The following is a 21,546-nucleotide window of genomic DNA, read 5'->3' as shown; positions in this document are numbered from 1 at the left end:
TCATAATCGACTATTTTGTGGCAAATGTAGTGAAGGAGGTCTAGGGGAGACCATGCCTCGGGCTATGCTAGACCTCGTTTTCCCCTTGAGTAAAATGGAATACTTGACTTCAACAACACGTAGAGGAGATTTACTGGCTTCCAAGGAAGGGTGCTGTTATCCCTGTTGGCAAGATCCCTGAGAGGAGCAAGCTTCCTCTTGCCCTGTTTCCTTATCAGTAGAAGTGGGAACTTGAAGGCATTTATAAAGGCGGTTTTCTTTTTTAAAAGTGTTTCTGGATCAGTGAAGCTGATTGGGTTATTATTATCATTATCATTATGACATTTGTTAAGCACTCACTATGTGTCAAGCACTGTTCTGAGCCCTGGGGTAGATACAGATCAATCACAGTCCCTGTCCCATATGGGCTCATGGCCTAGATGGAGGAGTTTATACACAAAGCAGCTGCCTCCCCTCCAGCTCAGATTGGCCCCGTTCCTGCTGTAATGAAGAAGGCTGCTTCAGCCTGCCTAGGAGTCTTGACATTGGTAGAGGTTGATTTTGATTTTGAGAATCATGTACAACTGGAACTTGTGGAACTTTCATACATTTCACTTCAGACAATTTGTTGCTCCCTGTCATTGGTGGGCTACAAAGGAAATAAAAGAAACAGTCCCTTCCCCCCATACATAGAAAAAACTTTAGAAGGAGCCAACCAACACAAATAAATTCAAGTGACTATTGACCTTGGACTTCATGTCTTCTCACCAGAGTTAGCACAGTGTTCCATGTTTACACTTGTGAAGTCTTTGGGGAGAAAAGTGGGTTTGGAGGTCAGTTTGTAGGAAAAATGTTTTACCAGCTAAAGTTGTCTTGTATGATGGTTCCTCTTTCCTAAGTGAAATTTGACACAGGGAAGCAGCACGGACTAGTGGAAAGAGCATGGGCCTAGGAGTCAGAGGACCTAGGTTCTAAACCTGGCCCACTTGTCTGCTGTATGACATTGGGTAAATCAACTTTACTTCTCTGAGCCTCTGTTACCTCATCTGTAAAATAGGGGTTAAGACCGTGAGCTACATGTGGGATATGGACTGTCTACTCTTGTACCTACCCAAGCACTTAGTACAGTACCTGGTCCATAGTAAGTGCTTAACAAATGCCATTAAAAACAACAACAACAACAAAAAACTTAACAAGTTCCTAATTACCTTCCCAGTAGCTGATTCCACTGCAACTACCCCAAAGAGCAAGATTGTTGTTATTTATTGAATACTTATATGAAGGGTCATCTCTGGCCCAAGATTCAGGGCAATAGTCATTTCTACAATTTGTGCAGGTATAGTTGTTGTATTTATCAGCTGGCAAAAATTTTCCACCTGTCACCGAATTTTCCCAGGTTACTACGATGCCCCAAACAATGACAGTAAACATCAGCAGCCCAAAGAGAATAGTACCAGTGTGTGTGAATTAAATTTAATTTGTCTATGGCTGGATTTTCATGAGGCCCACATCTGAATGTGAATGTTTCCTTCTTCCCCCTTTCCTGCAGCTCTCCCCCAGGCCCTGTGCAATCTCCAGCAACTTTTAAAGCAAGAAGCGGACCAATAATTCACCTCCAGAGTCTTGGTCCGATTCACTGTAGGAAGGTGGGTTTAAGGACCAATGCAACTGGCACCGAAACATGGCTCTGTCATCCGTGTGGATCAGCTCAAATACGCTCTGGTAGATGATGTCAGACTGAAAAGATCAAAATCAATGGTACTTATTAAGTGCTTACCGTGAGCTGTGCACATTACTAAACTTTAAATAGAGTACGTTTGAGTGAGTAGACACATGCATCAAAAACATTGATCAGGCTTCTGAAAGCTAATCTTCCACTTGCCCCTGCCCAAGACAGACACACACAGTGCAGACATCATGCAAAATTGCGAAGAAACATATTAGCAAGAGCCCCATGAAGAGGAAATCTTCATTCCCCGTTTTTCCCCGATTCACTCATTTAATACCGGCTCATATTAAAAATCCCTTCCTCTCACCCCAGTACAAATCGGGCCACCCGTTCCTCTCTTGTGAACTGATGTATTTGATCTTGCCTTGGTTCAGTGACTAGAAATAAAATGCATAGGATTGCCTAGACCAGAGGAGTTTGCAGATAACGAACCTTAAAAGGATGAGTAAATGGGAGATTTTGGAGATGACAGACGAGATTCCCCTGTAGCAAATGGCCCCCACGGTACCCTCACACTACCCCTGCTGTCTCCTCCCAGATGGGGATGAGCTACCTGAAATTATGTAACCTCCATCCCGAACCACAGAAACTCGGACCCCACCTCCACACGCTGTCGGGGCCTGCTCACGGAGCTTATTTTGAAACTCAAGTTATTCTAGGCTTTTGTAGATGACTTCTCTGCAACCTGATCAGGCTTTTAGCTGAGTACTGAGATCTTAACCAGAATGAAGTCTCATTTCCAAAGGATTCAATTGCTTATTCTGGAGTTATTGAAAGAGACAAAGCAATAAAAACAAGTGTTGGTATGAATTCAGGGGCAAAGGTGGTTCGGCTGTGAAGTCTTCCAGCCAGGAAACAAAGAGAAAACTTGGATCTCACATAAGAGATATGCAAGAGATTGAACGAATGTTTAAAACTATGTGAAATGCGAAACTGCATTCAAACAGTTTGCTTTGAGAATTCTTAGCAAAAAAGGCTAAGAATGTAAAGGCTTAATAAATTTAATGAATCTCTTTCCCCTCGGCTGTGCCAGGGAACATTCATGAAGTTCTCCTTGGGTTAGTTTCTTTTTTATTTGTTTTGGGGCTCATCTGGAAGGAATTAACAAGTACATTTGGAAGTCAACTGTCAGCAGTAGAACAGCGTTTTGCTAAACAAAGCTCTCTTTTCACTTGGTCCTCCCTGCCAACTCCCCATCGAACTTTTCCTTTGGCATTTCTTCCAGACACCTGTTGGGCACAGAACATTGACTTCTTCAAAGTATTTCAATATGTATTATTTTTATTAGTATAAACATTTCAATTGTGCCAGAATCTCGGGGCTTAATAGAACATGGAAGGACAGTGCTTCTGCCAAGCAGGTTTCTAATTTAGAAAAAAATGTGAGTTCAAATATGAAAGGACAACGGAAATCCTGACAGCATAGACCTGAATAGTCCCAGGTTTAACCAATCCATCCCTAGGCAAGGGCACCTCTCTCCCACAGCAGGACCAGTGCCACTCAAACACTTGACCCACTGATCTCACACTTCTACAGGTTCATATAGGCATGTCAATCAATTAGTGGTATTTATTGAGCACTTACTATGTGCAGAGCATTGTACTGAGCACTCAGGTGAGTAGAGTATAACAGAGTTAGCAGACACGTTCCCCAACCACAGTGAGTTTACATGGGTTTGTGATCTCTTTCATCACCGCCCCCCACCAACACACATACACACACACACACACTCTCACACACACCCCGCTCCACTCCACATACTTCCCCTTGACCCCCGACTAGCTTGGACTAGGCTACCAGCCTGTCCCGGGCCACAGATCAGATTTTCTGAGTTCTCTGTTTTGTTGTTTTACAGAATTTGTTAAACACTTACTACGTGCCAGGCACTTTTCTAAGCACTGGGATAGATACACAGTAATCAGGTTGGACACAATCCATGTCCCTCATGGGGCTCACAGTCTTAAACTCCATTTTACAAATGTGGTAAGTGGGGCACAGAAGAGTTAAGTGATTTGCCCAAGGTCACATAGCAGATAAGTGGCTGAACCAGTATTAGAACCCAGGTTTTTCTGACTCGCAGGCCCATGCTCTACTAGGCCACACTGTTTCTTATGCTGCTGTTCTGATGAGGTTGGCATGTGGAGGGAGCAGTGGTAGGGGAAAAATGGGACCCTCAAATCTGTAACTTGCAGGGCTTACATAACCCGACAAGGTTTTGGAAGACTCACACCAAATAAATCAAGTGGAAAGCTGATAATCTTCTGAACCACGAGTGTGACCTAGAATCACACCAAGAGAATGGCATAGATGTGATGCAAATGCAACCAGTTTTAGGAGCAGGTGAGGCCACATTTGGAGAAAGGTTTAGCTAGGATCCATGGAAGTAAAAGGTCTTAGGTTTGGTTGGAAGTGGGGAAAGCTATCTAGGAGCAGAACTGCCATCCTAGTAAGTAGTCATTCATTCAATTGTACTTATTGAGCGATTATCATGTGCAGAGCACTGTGCTAAGTACTTGGAAAAGTACAACATAACAGAGTTGGTAGATACATTCCCTGCCCCCAGGGAGTTTAAGGTCTAGAGGGGGAGATAGACATTAAAATAAATTATAGATATGTACTAAGTGCTGTGGGGATGAGGGTGGGGTGAATAAAAGGGTACAAATCCAAGTTCAATTTGGGACATTTATGATTTTACTGAAGTTAATAAAGCAGCTGCTTCAAAGCAGCATTAAAAATAAGAGGAACCTAACTGCAGAGATACATTTTTCAACATCTTTGAAACATCTAGGCATTTAATCATTTCCTCTCATTATTTAGGACCTTGGTGTTGCACACAGACCTCATGATGGACTAAGAAGCTTATATAAATTAAACTGCAACCTTTCAAAAACACTGCAACCTTTCAAAAACAGGAAACGCTGGTTTCTGTAATGCTTTCACATAAGTTTCCTTAACACTTTATCCATCAGTTACTTTCACTATTGCTTCTTGTGAAAACTATATTTCTAGTTTTGACCTAATTAATGCACCAAATATGAAATGTGGTGTAAGTGTTGTTATAAAGCTCCTCAGACTGTGAGTCCCATATGAACGAGAGACATTGACTGACCTGATAATGTCGTATCTGCCCCAGCACTTAGCACAGGACTTGCCATATAGTAAGCGCTCAACAAATACCACAATTATTATTATTATTATTAATAAAAACTTAATACAAATGTGTCATGCTTAAATCAGATTCTCTTTTGATTTTTTTCCCATTTTCTATCAAAAGATAAATCATAAACAATTAAATAACAACAACGCAGTTAATTCACTGATGATGATGATGTACCAGATTATCCCAGCATCTAAAATATCTCCCTTGGGAGGAGTGATCAATCTTTCAGACCATCAGGGGATCTTTCAGTACATTGCTGTACATATTATGCTTACACTGCGTCAATGAACCAAATGGCCCCCTACTGATTTAAAAGTTAATACTTCTCCCAAAATGTCTAATTTATTCCTAGGCAGTAAACTTAGGTCCTGGGAAAACTGGGCTCACTGATAAACATACATATTTGCCACTGTTACTCACAGTCCTGGGTTGAAATCTCTTCAATTGAAATCCAATTAACCAATCAATGTCAGTGGTATTTTCTGAGTGCTTACTATGTGGACACCACTATTTCTAAGGTTTAGGAGGCTACAATACAATAGAGTTAGTATATACAATCCCTATCCTCAAAGGGCTTAGAATCTTCTGGGGGAATGAGACATTAAACTACAGATATCAGAAGCAGTAGAGTATAAGGATAGGTACATAAGTGCTGGGGGAGTTGTGAGTATTAAAGTGCTTAATGGAGGAAAATCCCAAATGCACAGGTGATGCAGAAGGGAGGGTCTACAGGGTGGGGAGGACTTTGAGCATGGGGTGAGTGGTGGTTTGACTGAAATGCAGTGAGGGGAAGGGGGAGGGAAGAGGGTGTTCCAGGCAGGAGGGAGGATGTGAGCAAGGGGCCAATGGCAACACAGATTAGATCAAGGCACAGTATGTAGGTTGGTGTTAGGAGAGAGAAATGTGTGAGTTGGGTTGAACTGGGAGAGGAATGATGTTAGGTAGGAGGCAGAGAGCTAGATGATTGAGTTCTTTAGTGCCAATGGTGGGAAAGTTTCTGCTTGACGTGAAGATGGATGGGCAATCACTGGAGGTTTTTGAGGAATGGGGAGTTGTGTGCAGGATGATTTTTTACAGAAGTGATCTGGGCAGCAGAGTAAAGAATAAACTGGAGGGGGGAGAGGCTGGAGGCAGGGAGCTCAGTGAGGAGACTGATGCAGGAGTAGAGGTGGGATGTGATAAATGCCTAAACCATGATGATTTTCTCCTCTAGACTATAAGCTCCTTGTGGGCAGGAAACATGTCTACTGACTCTGTTGTATTCTCCCAAGTGCTTTGTACAATGCTCTGCACACAGCAAATGCTCAATAAATACCATTGACTGACTGACTGAAAGGAATAATTGCAGAAATGGAACTAAAATAGAACTGACAGAACTTGATGAAAAGCTGACTATGTCCACTGAATGAAAGAGAAGAGTCAAGGATATTGTCACAGCGGTGGGCTTGTGAGAAAGGAGACTGGTGATGTTGTCTACAGTGATAGGAGAGTTGTGGGGAGGAGAGAGTTTGGGTGGGAAGATAAGGAGCTTTGGTATTGATATGTTAAGTCTGAAGTGCCTGTGGAACATCCAAATAGAGACATCCTGAAGGCAAGAGAAAATTTGAGACTGTAGAGAGGAGGGAGGTCAGGTTGGAGAGGTAGATTTGGGAATCACCCATGCAGAGATTGGCAGTTGAAGCCATGCGAGCGAATGAGTGCTCCAATAGAGTGGGTGTAAATAGTGAAGAATAGAAGGGGACCCAGATCCGAGACTTGAGGGACCCCCACAGGGAGGGAATGGGAGGAAGAGAAGGAGCCTATGAGGGAGACTGAGGAGAGGCCAGAGATAGGAGTAGAACCAGGAGAGGAGAGTGCCAGTGAAAGAAAAATACTACAGTGTTTCAGAAGTGGGTGATCCACAGTGTCAAAGGCAACTGAGAGGTCTAGGAGGATTAGGATGGAATAAAGTGTATTGGATTTGGCAAGAAGCAGGTCATTCATAACTTTGGAGAGGGTAGCTTCAATGGAGTGGGAAAGGCAGACTGCACTTAGTAAAGGAGAGAACTGGAGGAGAGGAAGTGGAAGAAATGGGTGTAGAAAACTTGATCAAGAAGTTTGCGAAGGACTAGTAAGGGGGAGATAGGGTGATCAATGAAGGGTGCCAAGGGATCAAGGGAGGGGTTTTTTAGGCTAGGAGATACATGGGCATGTTCAAAAGCAGGGTGGACGAGCCATTGGAGAGTGAGCAGTTGAAGATGGAGATCAGAGAGGGAAGAAGGAAGGGGACAAATGTTTTAGTAAGGTATGAAAGGATGGGGCTGGGGGTTTAGGGAGGGTGTAGATTTAAAGAAGAGGTGGGTGATCTCTTCAATCAATCAATGGTATTTATTGAGTGCTTATTATATGTAAAGCACTGCATTAAGCACTTGGGAGCATAGAATACAATAGAGTTATATATGATTCCCAGTCTTAAGGAGTTTACAGAATAGTTGGGGAGATAGTAAAATAAATTGTGGATAGGAAAAATACTTGATACTCCTGAAATACTGCTGAGAAGAATGGGACAGTTGAATTGGGGCAGGAAGCTGTTGGGACAGGAGTAGTACAGGGGAGAGTCTAAGGAGATCATACTTGATTGTTTCAATTTTGTGAAATTTTTTTTGATAGTACTTTTTAAGTACTTTGTTCCAGGCACTGTATTAAGCACTGGAATAGATATAATATAGTCAGGTTGGACACAGTCCATGTCCCACATGGGGCTCACATCTAATGCCACTTTTATAGATGAGGCAACTGAGGACCAGAGAAGTTAGGTGACTTGCCAGAGGTCAAGCAGCAGAAAAGTGGCTGAGCGAGAATTAGAACCTAGATCCTCTGATTCACAGGCACATGCTTTTTTTCCTAGGCCACGCTGCTTCTCAATGGAATAGATGGAAGGGTCATTAAGGGCCAGGGCTGGGGACTGCAGAGGGACAGAGGTTTTAAGGAGGAAGATAGAAATTTGAAAAAGCCAACATGGACAGGGAGCATCGGGCTCAATCTTTCACCTTTAAAGTAGGTGAACTATCAACTATCCACACTGTGACATTACTCTTCTTGTGAGGCATGCTTTGCAAGATGAAGCAGCACAGCCTAGTGGAGAAAATCAAGAACCTGGGTTCTAAAGCCACCTCTGCCACATGTCTGCTGTGTGACCTTGGGCAAGTCACTTAACTTCTATATGCTTCAGTTTCCTCATCTATAAAATAAGGATTAAACCCCAATCCCTCCTACTTAGACGGTGAGCCCCATGTGGGGCATGGATTGTGTCCAAACTAATAACCTTGCATCTACCCCAGTGTTTGTTTAGAACAGTGCTTGGCACATAATAAGCACTAAACAAATACCATTACTATTACTATTATTATTATTATTATTATTGACAATAATAATAATATGAAAAAGAAATCAAAGTTACCGAGTAAGCAGGCAACATGTAATAATGATAATAATAATAATGATGAGGGTATTTGTTAAACACTTACTATGTGCCAGGCACTGTTCTAAGCACTGGGATAGATACAAGGTAATCAGGTTGGACACAGTCTTAGAGGAGAACTATGCCAGTTTTGGGTCTTGTATTTGAAAAACCACTTGTAGAAACTAGAGTGGGATCAAAGAAAATTGACAAAAATAATTAAAAGGAGGGGAGACAAGCCTCAGGAGAAAGATTGACAGGAATTGGAGTTGTTTAGTCTGGGAAGAGCGTTAGGGAGTGATTTCATAACTACCTTCAAGTGTACAATTTTTTTTTTAAATTGGGGGAGTGCTGATGAATTTACTTTCTGTGCTCACGGAAGACTGAATAAGAAGTGGTCTTAAATTCAAACTACAGATTTCTGTTGGGCAAAAGGAACAACTCCCTATCAAGGCAGATTGAAGAGGTTCTATCCTTGGCGATCTTTAGGGAAAAACCCAGGAAACCATCTGTCCTGGGTGTTTTAATCATTTATGTAACCAGTGGCAGAGGGCTGGACCAGAACATCCCTTGACATTCCTTCTAACTCTAGGATTCCATGTCTGTCCGGGGAGTCAGCAAGGGCTAGTATTTTAGGCCCATGCCAGAATAGTGGGCTAAGACATACTCATCTTCTAGCCCAGACCAGGGACCAACGGACACTCCAATATTTCATCCCCTCCCCAAACTGTCATTCCCTTGCTCATCACTCTGCCCAGGCTCCATCCCCTGCAGAAACAACAATGGGTGAAGGAAGAGGTAAAATGTTAAATGGTGGGGATTTCCTCTCTTTACTGTACTGGAGAAAGAAGTGAGGGGGACAGGAGGTACAAGGAATAAGGGGGAGGGGAACAACTGAGGGTTAGGCTGTTCTGAATAATCTTACCAAGAACCACTAATTGAAATGTTCAGTATTATAGAGTAAGTCTGTGGGCAAGGATTGGCTTTTAAACCATGCATATTGTTGGTACGTAGGGCAGCAAAGCTGATGATGATGGAGTCTCCCGTCAAAAACAATGGACCAGCCTCGAATCTGGCAAACACACTTCCGACAAGAACCTACACAAAGGAACTGATTCTAGTGCTGGTGGCCTGCACAACACCACTCATACTCTCTCATCCCTGCATAATCAATCCATGGCTTCGTGGCCTAGGTGATAGAGTACTGGCCTGGGAGACAGAAGGACCTGGGTTCTAAAGCTGCCTCTGCCACTTGTCTGTTGTTTAACCTTGGGCAAGTTACTTAACTTCTCTGTGCCTCAGTTCCCTCATCTGTAAAATGGGAATTAAGACTCTGAGCCCTTAGTGGGACAGGGACTGTGTCCAGCCGATTATCTTGTCTCTATCCCAGCACTTAGTGCCTGGCATATAGAAAGCAGTTAACAAATACCATTATCATTGTTATTGAGTGCTTACCCTGTGCAGAGCATTGTATTAAGCGCTTGAGTACAATGCACAATAGATATTAATATACTCAATTTTTCCTCTCCAAAGGTAAGCAGTACTGTGCCTAATAACATATTCAATATGTCAGTGGGGGTTTTGTCTTAAGAGCCTAATTGAGGCAGCGATATAAACCAGGAACAGTTTCTATTACTTTTTTCCCCAAATAGAAGATGAAAGCAAACATCAATTTTGGATTTGAAAAGGAATCTGAAGGGTTCTTTTCCAAAAAGAATGATGCCAATGTTTACTTTATTAGGATGAATGAACTCAGCCGTCTAACAACTCTGTAATGTAAATCTGATCAAGAAGTGGAAAGAGAAATGCCAGCTGTTTAATCAGGGGGCGAAAAGGGGAAAGTTCTGAGTAATAGTCTAGTCTCAAAGTTGCCATTAAGGCCCCAGCCCCTCCCTATCCCTGACTGCCAACCTTCCATTGTGGCACCCAAGTTTTCTTCCCAACCAGTTTCCCCATCAACAAGTTGTCTAATCAATCAACTGTATTTATTAAGCACTTATGTGCAGAGAACTGAACCAAGCATTGAATGTGACTGTACAATGTAACAGACACATTCCCCACCACGCATTCTTGAGGATACATCCTGATAGGACTGATTATCATAATCATCATAATAATTATAATTATGGCATTTGTTAAGAGCTTACTCTGTGCCAGGCAGTGTACTAAGTGCTGGGGTGGAAACAAGCAAATCAGTTTGGACACAGTTCCTGTCCTACATGGGGCTCAGAGGCTCAATCCCCATTGTACAAATGAGGTAACTAAGGCACAGAGAAGTGAAGGGACTGTGTCCAAACTGATTTTCTTGTTTCCACCCCAGCACTTAGTACAGTGCCTGGCACATAGTAAGCTCTTAACAAATGCCATAATTATAATTATTATGATGATTATGATAATCAGTCCTATCAGGATGTATCCTCAAGAATGTGGGTGGGGAAGCTGGGATTAGAACTCATAATCTTCTGACTCCCAGGCCCGTGCTCTAACTACTATGCAGTTCTGCTTTATTAGCATCATCAGCATCGATGTATTCACTGAACACTTACTAGGTGCAGAGCACTGTATTAAGCGCTTGGGAGAGTAAGATAGTTGTGGACAGGGAACGTTCCTGTTTATTGTTGTACAGTACTCTCCCTAGAGATTAGGAAAGTACTCTGCACATAGTAAGCACTCAATAAATACTACTGAATGAATTAATAGAGTTGGTAGTCATGTTCCTGCCCACGACGAGTTTACAGGCCAGAGACAATGAGTTTACAGTCTAGATTAAGTTGCTTTCAGGTTCTCTAGAGCAAACAAGAACAGAAAATGCTATGTCCTTTTCCTCTTTAACAGCCAACTGGTTGAAGCCATTCTGTTACCGCATTTGGGAAAAAAAGTTGCTTTTGCAGCTACTTTGGAGACATGGTAAACTTACCATTTGTTTACACTATTCTAATCTAAGTACATCAGCTAACAGTTACCACATTGTTAAGAGAATGAAAATCTCAGTGTTAGTCATCAGCACCAACACCTCGTTAGGGACAGCTGCCACCTCTAAATTGGAATAACAAAATCATATCAACTCCAACTTAAAAGGACGACTCACCTGATGAAATCCCAGATAGTCCTGAACCGTTGGAGAGACATAGAAAACATATCCATCCGCCGTGATAGCGATGACGAATCCATTGAGAGCCTGAACGGGCAAGATGAAAAGAAAAATGTCAATAAAGGTCTACTGCCTATTGGCATGGTTGTAAAACTATCTTTCATCCCACCTTCTCCCTCCCTCTACCGAAGAGCAGTTTCTTCTTTTGACCGTGTGGAAGGTAGAGCAGTGGATGAGCCAGACAGGGAAGTAACAAAAGCAAATGAGGAAAGAAGGAGAAGAGGAGAAACAGAAAGGGTAATGAGAAATGGCCCGGCCATCAGGAATTTCTCTGATCCTAGATGCCCCAAACAATTTTGTGTGTGTCCGTGTCTCTTTCTCTCCCTCTGTGAAACCCAAAATCCCTTTCTCCTTCCATCCCCTGGATGAGGAGACAGATTGCATGAATTGTTTCCTAACAACCTTCTAACGAGGTTCATCAACCCATCAGCTGCCTCTAGCACTGATATTTTTATTCTCACTCTCCTTCAGCACATACGCAAACTCAACTGTACAATTATTTTATTCATTTTTATTTCCCTAAAAAGGAAGAGAAGCAGCGTGAGTTAGTGGAAAGAGCACGGGCTTGAGAATCAGAGGACGTGGGTTCTCATCCCAGCACCACTACTTGTCTTCTGTGTGACCTTGGGCAAGCCACTTAACTTCCCTGTGTCCCAGTTACCTCACCTGTAAAATGGGGATTAAAACTGTGAGCCCCACCTGGGACAACCTGATAACTCTGTATGTACCCTAGCCTTAGAGCAGTGCTTGGCACATAGTAAGTACTTAACAAATACCATCTTCATTATTATTATTATTACTTGAAAATATTTTTAAATCCGTCTCCCTTGTGAGAGTATGAACTCCTTGTGGGCGGGTAACATGTTTGTTTTTTGCTTCTATTGTTCTTTCCCACTTAGATTAGTATATTGCACCCAGTGGACACTCAGTCAATATCTTTACTACTCAGTCAGTCTGTCAATCACATTTATTGAGTTCTTACTGTGTACAGAGCACTGTACTAAGCACTTGGTAGAGTATAACAATAGACACATTCCCTGACCATGAGACAGACATTAATATAAATAAATGTAAATAAATACATTGAAATAACATATGTTCATAAATAAATAAATAATAATATTCTCTCTTAATTCTCTTCACTCTCTCACTTACCCCTGCCTAACTTCATAACCCTCTGGAAAAGTCAGCTCTTCCAAGCATTCCTTAACTAATCCCCATGCTCCATGCCACTTCAGTAGATGTCTTAGGACTCATCTGAATATTGGTCTATTTAATCTGTCTACTTTCATTTTTAACATCTGTATCTATGCTTTTACTTTTTGATCCATGTATATTTGCAATTTATGTTTGCTCTCTCCCCCAGTCATATCACAGGTTTCTTGATCTTTGTCTTGCTCATTGTGGGCAAGGAATTTGTCTACCAACTCTTTTAGATTGTATTCTCCCAAGCACTTAGTACAGTGCTCTGGATGCGGTAAGAGCTCAATAAATATGATTAATTGATTGACCGATTGATTCTTCTTGGGTCTTTTACTTCTCTATGTTCCCAAGTGCCTAATTTGGTATTCTGCATACAATTGCCATTCAACTTTGGGCAAGTCACAGCTTCTCTCTGCGTCAGTTACCTCATCTATAAAATGAGGTTTAAGACTGTGAGCCCCAATTGGGACAACCTGATTACCTTGTATCTATGCCAGTGCTTAGAACAGTGCTTGGCACATAGTAAGTGCTTAACAAATACCATCATAAAAAAATTAACAAGGATGATGATGACGATGATGATGTGCAGGTCCTCTAGACAGGGATCATTCTCTATCACCGGATATCCAGGGTCATGGCAGCAGTTGGAACTGCATCCTCTCCTTCAAAACCCTACTTAAAGCTCACCTCCCCCAAGAGGTCTTCCCAGACTGAGCTCCCCTTTTCCCTCTGCTCCCTCTACCACCCCCTTCGCCTCTCCGCAGCTAAGCCCTCTTCTTCCCCCTTTCCCTCTGCTCCTCCCCTTCTCCCGTCCCATCCCCTCAGCGCTGTACTCGTCCGCTCAACTGTATATATCTTCATTACCCTATTTATTTTGTTAATGAGATGTACATCACCTTGATTCTATTTATTTGCTATTGTTTTAATGAGATGTTCTTCCCCTCGATTCTATTTATTGCCATTGTTGTCTATCCGTCTTCCCCGATTAGACTGTAAGCCCGTCAAAGGGCAGGGACTGTCTCTATCTGTTACTGATTTGTACATTCCAAGCACTTAGTACAGTGCTCTGCACATAGTAAGCGCTTAATAAATACTACTGAATGAATGAATACTTAAGTGGCCATACTTTTGTAAAGTTCTTGCACTTTTCCTGTATCTGATTTGCTTTAAAGATAATGTCCACCTGACATGTGGTAGCCTGAAGTCCTAAAGGGGCCCAAAATAGTCTTCCTTAGCTAGTCCAGAGGAATTCTGGCTTGGATCAAGCTGGCCATAATCTGACAGTAATCTGCACGACAATGGCATCTCTGAGAACCTGTGGCATTTCCTCAGTGTTCCATAGGTTGAGAAATAATTTGGCAAGTGTTTATGTACCCTCCTATCTCTAGATGTCAGATGGTATGTCATGGGATTCAGGTGCTTTTCACTTTTCATGACTCTCTATCAACTCTGCTGTAGTGTAAAGAGAGTTCTGCACACAGTGAGCACATAAATACCACTGATTATGATGATGACTTCCTCAATAGTTGGGGCAAGTGTTGTGTCTTTGCATGTTGGAAAGTTTTCTGTCTTGCCGTGACTCATACTCCCTAGTAGTTGGTGTGATAAGAATCAAACATATTTTTTTGAGAACTTACTGTGTGCAGAGCAGTATACAAAGTACTTAGAAGAGTACAATATTAACAGAGTTGGTTACGTGATCCCTGACCACATCGAGAAAATTGAAATGCTGTTTCCATCTCTCCAGGATTATTTCCTAGTCTATAATGAGGGAATTCTTCAAAGTCCTTGTGTCAGCATGTACAAAGTCCTATAAATTTTGTTGCAAAATTCTTAGTTTGGTGGAGGTCTGTATCTTTTTTTGATTCCTTCCTTTTGGAGTCCAGCCAGCAGTCTACTTGTTTGGATTAATTCAGGAGTTTTAGTGGATGTACACCAGCACCTCAGGCAAAAAGGGCCCAGGAAAAATAAATCTATCACTATATAAATGGAAATATATTTATATATCAATCCACGGTTTGGGGGTAGAACAAATCTATTTTAGCAGCATATTTCATTAAAACAACTCCCTTCTTATAATTATAGGTTGAAATGTAGTCACAGAATGATTTTAGGTTGAATAAAAGGCAAATTTAGGATAGCGTAAATAGTCTTAATGCAGAATGTTCATTATTTTGTTGGAAATTTGGGAAAATAATAATAATAATAATGATGGTATTTGTTAAGCACTCACTATGTACCAAGCAGTGTTCTAATGCTGTTATAGATACAAGGTTATCAGATTGTCCCAGTTGGGGCTCACAGTCTTAATCCCCATTTTACAGATGAGGTAACTGAGGCACAGAGAAGTTAAGCGACTTGTCTAAAGACACACAGCTGTCAAGTGGTGGAGCTGGGATTAGAACCCACAACCTCTGACTCCCAAGTCCATGCCCTTTCCACTAAGCCACGCTGCTTCTAGAATTGTCTACAGGGCCCATAAAATCGAATAGTCCCGATCTCACAGGACAGTTAATCTGGCCCTATCTGACAGGCAGTTTCCAGAGTTAATTTTGTAACTTGATTTTCCTGTCACAACACAGGTTTCTGTAAATTGCTCTTTTGTTGAGTCAGGAGATGCTGCAAGGTGGCATAAGTAAATTGCTTTGCTGCAGGTAAGCATCTCATCTCTAGCCATTTGCTTTGAGCCACATTTGCTGCCTACCTGGAAGTGTCCAATTTCTTGATGACTGCCTGCCTGTTGGGGCAGAATCTTGGCGATCCATATACCCAAGTTCACCTTCAGAAAGTTCACCGTTACTCTAGCACCTTCAGTAGGTTCATCCACTCACACAAGAGATCACTTTATTCCTTTCTCGATTATTATTATTATTTTTTTATTAAGTGCCAAGCACTGCGTTATGTGCTGGAGTACATACGAAATCGAATCAGACACAATCCCTGTCTCGCCTGGGGTTCACAGCTTAAGAAGAGGGGGGACAGGTATTTTATCCCACTTTTACATAAGAGGATACTGAAGCCCAGAGTGGTAAAGTGACATGCCAAAGGTCACCCGGAAGCCACGTGGTGGAACTAGGACTAGAATCCAGATATCTCAACTTCTAGGCCCATGCTCTTCTGTCTAGACCACACTTCCTTTTTGGGGGGAAGAGTCAAACTTTCAATTTAATAACTATTTACCCCTTTAACCCATACTTCTCAAATAATGAAAAATCATACTGCTTGTGGATTGAAACTGCGGTCCATCAGTATGTGTACTCTTCAGAAAGAAAATCAATTTCTCAGGTGGAAAATTTATTCTTACATAACACTTAGTTGGATTACTCATTAAAATTCCATTTGCAGTCTCCAAGTAATTTCTTTAGGGGGATAAATCACAACTCTTCCAAGAGAATGTGGTTTCTAGTAAACATTTTAAGCGACTAATGATTGCTTTGTTCTTGTGTTAAAAAATGCCAAGTTAAAAAAAATATTGCTGCGAGACATGCAATGGGTTGCTCTGTTGCTAAACAATATGCTTTTAGCTTCTCTATGCTGTTTTTATAAAAGGAGGGACCTTTACTCTCCGCATTAGTGCCAAAATAAATCAAACGCCTTCACTCCACTCAAAGCTGAGTTGGCTTCAATTAATAACTCATTTTACCCACTGTTTCAAGAATTGTCTTTTGTATGCCATGTGCTCTAAACTGATTCCTGCACCCAAGTGTGTCAACATTCAGATATTCCGACCTCTGGATACTATTTTATGGAAACTAGTTTTGATCTTTATATTACTCCATGTGTCTCCAAAAAGTACTCCATATTTAAGAGTTATTACATAGTTGGTCTTTGAAAAATAAAAGTTTTTCTTGCCTAGGTTATTTATTAAATAGATGCACTAACTCGAAACAGGCAAATTTAATTCTACATAAAAAGATAGCTAAACCTGCAATATTAAAGGTATTCAACGAGCTCTGAATAAGAGATAGAATAGGAAGAAATAGGAAGAAAGGGCTCTTGGATGCACAGAGAAGAATGGAGAAAGCTGTTTATAGAAAAAGAATCTTTATATGCCTCCAAGTTCCATAGGCCAGTTTGTTTTCAATCCAATTTTGTGGATGCAGGTTTGGGCTTGAGCAAAGCAGAGAGGTAGAAGGGGTGGGAGGGAGACAGTCCTCTTTCTAGTGGCCCCTGGGGGTCTGGACCAGCCCCAGGTATCTCATGACCCAAAGGGTCCTGGAGCCATTCTAGGGTGGAGATGATTACAGTTAAGTAATAGTTATTTTGTTCCTTCGACTCTCTTTTGGAAGACACAGTAAACAGAAATTTCACTGCAGCACGTGTTAGGGAATAATGCAAATGATTTGCAAACTGGTTCAGAAGAAAGCCAAGAAATAATCAGCTTTAAATACCCATCTCTAAAAGTCTGATGCAAAATGAAGAGATTTCATTCACACAAGTGGAAAAATTAATCTGCCTTTAAGTTAGCAATTGGAAGAAAAAAGAAAAGAAACCTCCATCAATCCATCAATGGTATTTTTTTAGTGCTTACTGTGTGCAAAGCACTGTACTAAGCACTTGGGGAGAGTAATAATAATAATAATAATGATGATGATGGCATCTGTTAAACGCTTACTATGTACCAAGCATCGTTCTAAGTGCTGGGGTAGACACAAGGCAATCAGGCTGTCCCATGTAGGGCTCACAGTATTAACCCCCATTTTACAGATGATGTAACTGAGGCACAGAGAACTTAATTGACATGTCCAAGCTGACAAGTGGCTGAGCCGGGATTAGTGTGTTTAATAGTCTAGCCTCGGTGCTAGGAAGGATTTATTGTGAAGAAAAATGGGCATATTCCAAAATATAAAAAATATTTTACATTTTAGAAATCACATAAAGGTAAGTGGAAATTCATCATCATCATCATCATCATCATGGTGAAGTGAATAGAGCTCGGCCCTGGGGTCAAAAGGTCATGGGTTCTAATCCCGGCTCTGCCAATTGTCTGCTGTGTGACCTTGGGTAAGTCACTTCTCTTCCTCTGTGCTTCAGTTCCCTCATCTGTAAAATGGGGATTGAGACTGAGAGCCCCATATGGGACAGGGTCTGGGTCCAACCTGATGTGCTTGAATCCACCTCAGTGCTTAATAAAGTACCTGGCACATAGTAAGTGCCTAAATTATTATTTTTATCATCATTGGTATTGAGTGTTTACTGTGTGCAGAACACTTACTAAGCACTTAGAAGAGTACACCACAGAGCTGGTAGACATGTACCCTACCCATAGTGAGCTACAGTCTAGAGGGGAAGACAGACATTAATATAAATAATTTGAAAAATATAATTTTTAGATGCATTCATAAATTCTATAGGATCGACGGTGGGGCAAATATCAAATGCCCAAGGGTCACAGATCCAAGTGTGTAGATGAACCAGAAGGGAGAGGGAGCCAGGGAAAAGAGGGCCTAACTGGGGAAGGCTTCTTGGAGGAGATGTGATTTAATAAGGCTACCAATAAGGGAATTGGTAGTTTATATATATTGCCAACTGATAAAACATTTCAGAGCACTTTTTAAATGAAATCTCTGAATAACTAGATGTCTTCTAATGGCAGATATCTTTTCTTTTTTACCCACAGAAAGACATAGGAACAGAGAGACAACGGGAGACTAAAAATCGTAGGGCTCTTTGCCACAGAATCTCGGTCATTTATAAGCAACAGAACAGGGGAAATAAACACTGAGGAATTTCAGCTGAAAAAACAAGCAAATATACTAAAAAAAGAAAAACCACCAACCAAATCTCTCCACGTTATGCAGATTAGGAAGAATATTACATTTTTCTACTGCCAAGTCCATAAGGTTCCAAACTACAGGGTTTTAATAAATGCAAACAAAACCAGAGATCAAAGGCTGTCTTCCCCGACTGATTTTTGGAGGAGAACAGCATTTTCAAAATGCTGAACCCCTAGTTACAAGTAGGTACTGAATCTATGATACCGCTACAATAGCCAAACCTTTCTGAGGGATCCAAGTTATTAGAAGTGGAGATGCCACTGTGCATTCTATGATAGGAATGATTTACAATCATCCCAGTTCTAAAATAGGACTTGGTATGTTTGCTCCAACATAATAATAATAATAATACTGGAACAAACATACCAAGTACCAAGTACCAACATATTATTAGTAGTAATAATAATAATAATGTTGGTATTTGTTAAGAACTTAGTATGTGCCAAGCACTGTTCTAAGTGTTGGGGTAGATACAGGGTAATCAGGGTGTCCCACATGAGACTCATAGTCTTAATCTCCATTTTACAGATGAGGTGACTGAGGCTCTGAGAAGTGAAGGGACTTGCCCAAAGTCACAGAGCTGACAGGTGGCGGAGTCGGGATTAGAACCCATGACCTCTGACTCCTAAACCAGGGTTCTTTCCACTGAGCCATACTGCTTCTCAATAATAATGGTATTTATTGAGCCCTTACTATGTGCCAAGAATAGGGGTCAAGACAAGATAATCTGATCAGACAATGAATCTGCCCCACATAGGGATCAGTCTAAGAGTAAGGAAGAACAGGTATTTTTTCTACATTTTATAGATTAGGAAACTGTGGCACAGAGAGGTTAAGTAACTTGCCCATGATCATTAGCAAGAAAGTGGCAGAGCTGGGACTAAAGCAAGATTTTCTGACTCCCATTCCACTGCTCCTGCCACGAGGCAACACTTCCTCTCTCTCATGCCTGCTGCATTCAGAGACTACCTACAATGAGAAATGAGAAACTTTAAAGTTTAATTTCACTAGCACTAAGGAAATAGGCTTAAAGAAAGGAAAAGTCATAATTTTAGAGAAAATAATGCAGAAGGAGGAGGAAAAGTACACTCTAAGCAAAATATGAATTGCAGAAACTCCAATGATTCTAAAACCATACGTTGTATGTACTGAGGTGTATCTACTTACACATACCTTTAGCTCTTTTGGTCCTGAAGCGGAAACAAGTGAGTTACAGTTTTTGGATGATTTCTCCAACACTCATTAACTTCTCTGATATACAGATACCTTGTTGCTGGCATAATGGAATATTCACTACCATGGAAATGGAGGGGATGATTTGGCCAATAACAACAATTGGACAATCAGTCATATTTGAGTGCTTACTGTGGTGCAAAGCATTGCACATTGTACTTATTGAGTGCTTATTATATGCAGAGCACTATACTAAACACTTGGGAGAGTACAACATAACAATATAATAGAATTAGTACACGTGTTCCCTGCCTACAGTGACTTTACAGTCTAGAGACTGAGTTTACAGTCTAGAGGACGAGGTCACAGATTTCACATTAGATTGTTTTCTACTTAAATTAATGGGCTGTGGTTGGAATGTTTGTTCATTCATTTATTTGATCATATTTGTTGACTGCTTACTGCATGCGAAGCACTCTACAAAGCATTTGGGAGAGTACAATGTAACAACAGACACATTCCCTGCCCACAATGGAATGCTTAAGGTGCTCAAATATTTACCTCTCACAGTGGTTCTTCCTTGTAGCTGACCTGGACCCAGCACTCTTTTTTACTTCACTGCAAACCAGCACATCTATATTGTTTTTTAAAATCTAGAAACTCTCAAACTATCCTCCAGTGAAACTGCACAACTCCATCAGAAAATACTCCCTTGTTTCTAAAACTGACCCACCAAGTATCACTCAATCAGAACTATGACAATTCACTTATTCTAAAGATTTATTACACACTAAACTAAGCAGATATTATTATTATATTTATTATAGGTTTACTTATGTACTAAAATCAGTAATTAACACTGAGTAGATAATAATGATAATAATAATAATGATAATAGTGGTATTTATTAAGCACTTACTATCTGCCAGGGACCATACTAAGCACTGGAAAAGATGCAGCATAACAGGTTGGACACAGTCCTCTGTCGCACATGGGGCTCACAATCCTAATCCCCATTTTACAGATAAGGTAACTGAGGCACAGAGAAGTGAAGTAACTTGCCCAAGGTTACAAAGCCGACAAATGGTGGATCTGGATTAGAACCCAAGACCTTCTGACTCGGAGGCCCATGCTCTCTCCACTGTGTGACGCTGCAACATCAGGCAGTCCTGGAAAACAGGCATTTTATCCCCACTTTATAGATGAGGACACTGGAAGTCCAGAGATTAAGTGACTTGTTCATAGTCAGAGAGCATGTAAATAGTAGACTGGGATTAGGATTTAAATCTCCTGACTCCTGATTCCTAACCCTAATCAAACAACAGTATTTATTTAATACTAGCTCTGTGCAGAGCACTACACTGAGTACTTGGGAGAATTGGAGACTTAGTAGGCATGAACCTTGAACTTTACAGTGGGGTGGGAGAGACAGTGACTAAAGTAAATTACAGGTTGAAGGAAGCAATAGGATTTAAATAAATTGCACTGATGGGGGATGAGTTCCCCAAGGAGATGCAGAAGGGCTGAAGGGACAGTAAGCGGAGAAACAGGGTAAGGATTTGAAAGGTTAATCGGGGAGGCCCCCTGAAAGAGATGGAATTTTTGAAGGGATTCAAAGAGGGAAAAGGAGTGAATTGGCAGAGGACACGCAGAAGGAAGGACAAGAGCAAGAGACTGGCACTGAGAGAGACGAGAATGAGGGGGAGTGAATAGGAAGCCTTGAGAGAACTGAAACTGGAGAGCTGGGTAAAGTGCGAGATGGGTAAAGATAAGTAGGCCAGGTATCTTTTCTTTTTTATCTACAGAAAGACATAGGAATAGAGAGGCACGGAAAGGCTAAATGCCTCGAGGTTATGTGCCACAGTATCTCAGAAATTTATAATCACTGAACTAAACACTGAAGAATTTTGGCTGAAAAGACATGCAAATATACTA

General features: G+C 41.2%; 1 protein-coding gene across 1 annotated transcript in view; it reads right to left on the bottom strand.

The window, feature by feature from the left end:
- The window catches only part of LOC100083243 (aryl hydrocarbon receptor-like), a 149,998-nt gene that overhangs the window by 23,271 nt on the left and 105,181 nt on the right, over positions 1 to 21,546 (bottom strand). The window contains exons 4-5 of the mRNA XM_007660989.4: positions 11,396 to 11,485; positions 1,593 to 1,716 (exon numbers count right to left, since the gene is read on the bottom strand). Of these exons, the coding sequence (XP_007659179.2) occupies positions 1,593 to 1,716; positions 11,396 to 11,485 (214 nt within the window). The remainder of the gene's footprint in view (positions 1 to 1,592; positions 1,717 to 11,395; positions 11,486 to 21,546) is intronic.

This window comes from Ornithorhynchus anatinus, chromosome 7, assembly GCF_004115215.2.
Source record: "Ornithorhynchus anatinus isolate Pmale09 chromosome 7, mOrnAna1.pri.v4, whole genome shotgun sequence".
In the NCBI taxonomy this organism is placed as follows: Eukaryota; Metazoa; Chordata; class Mammalia; order Monotremata; family Ornithorhynchidae; genus Ornithorhynchus; species Ornithorhynchus anatinus.
This window is presented reverse-complemented; position numbering and strand designations above follow the sequence as displayed.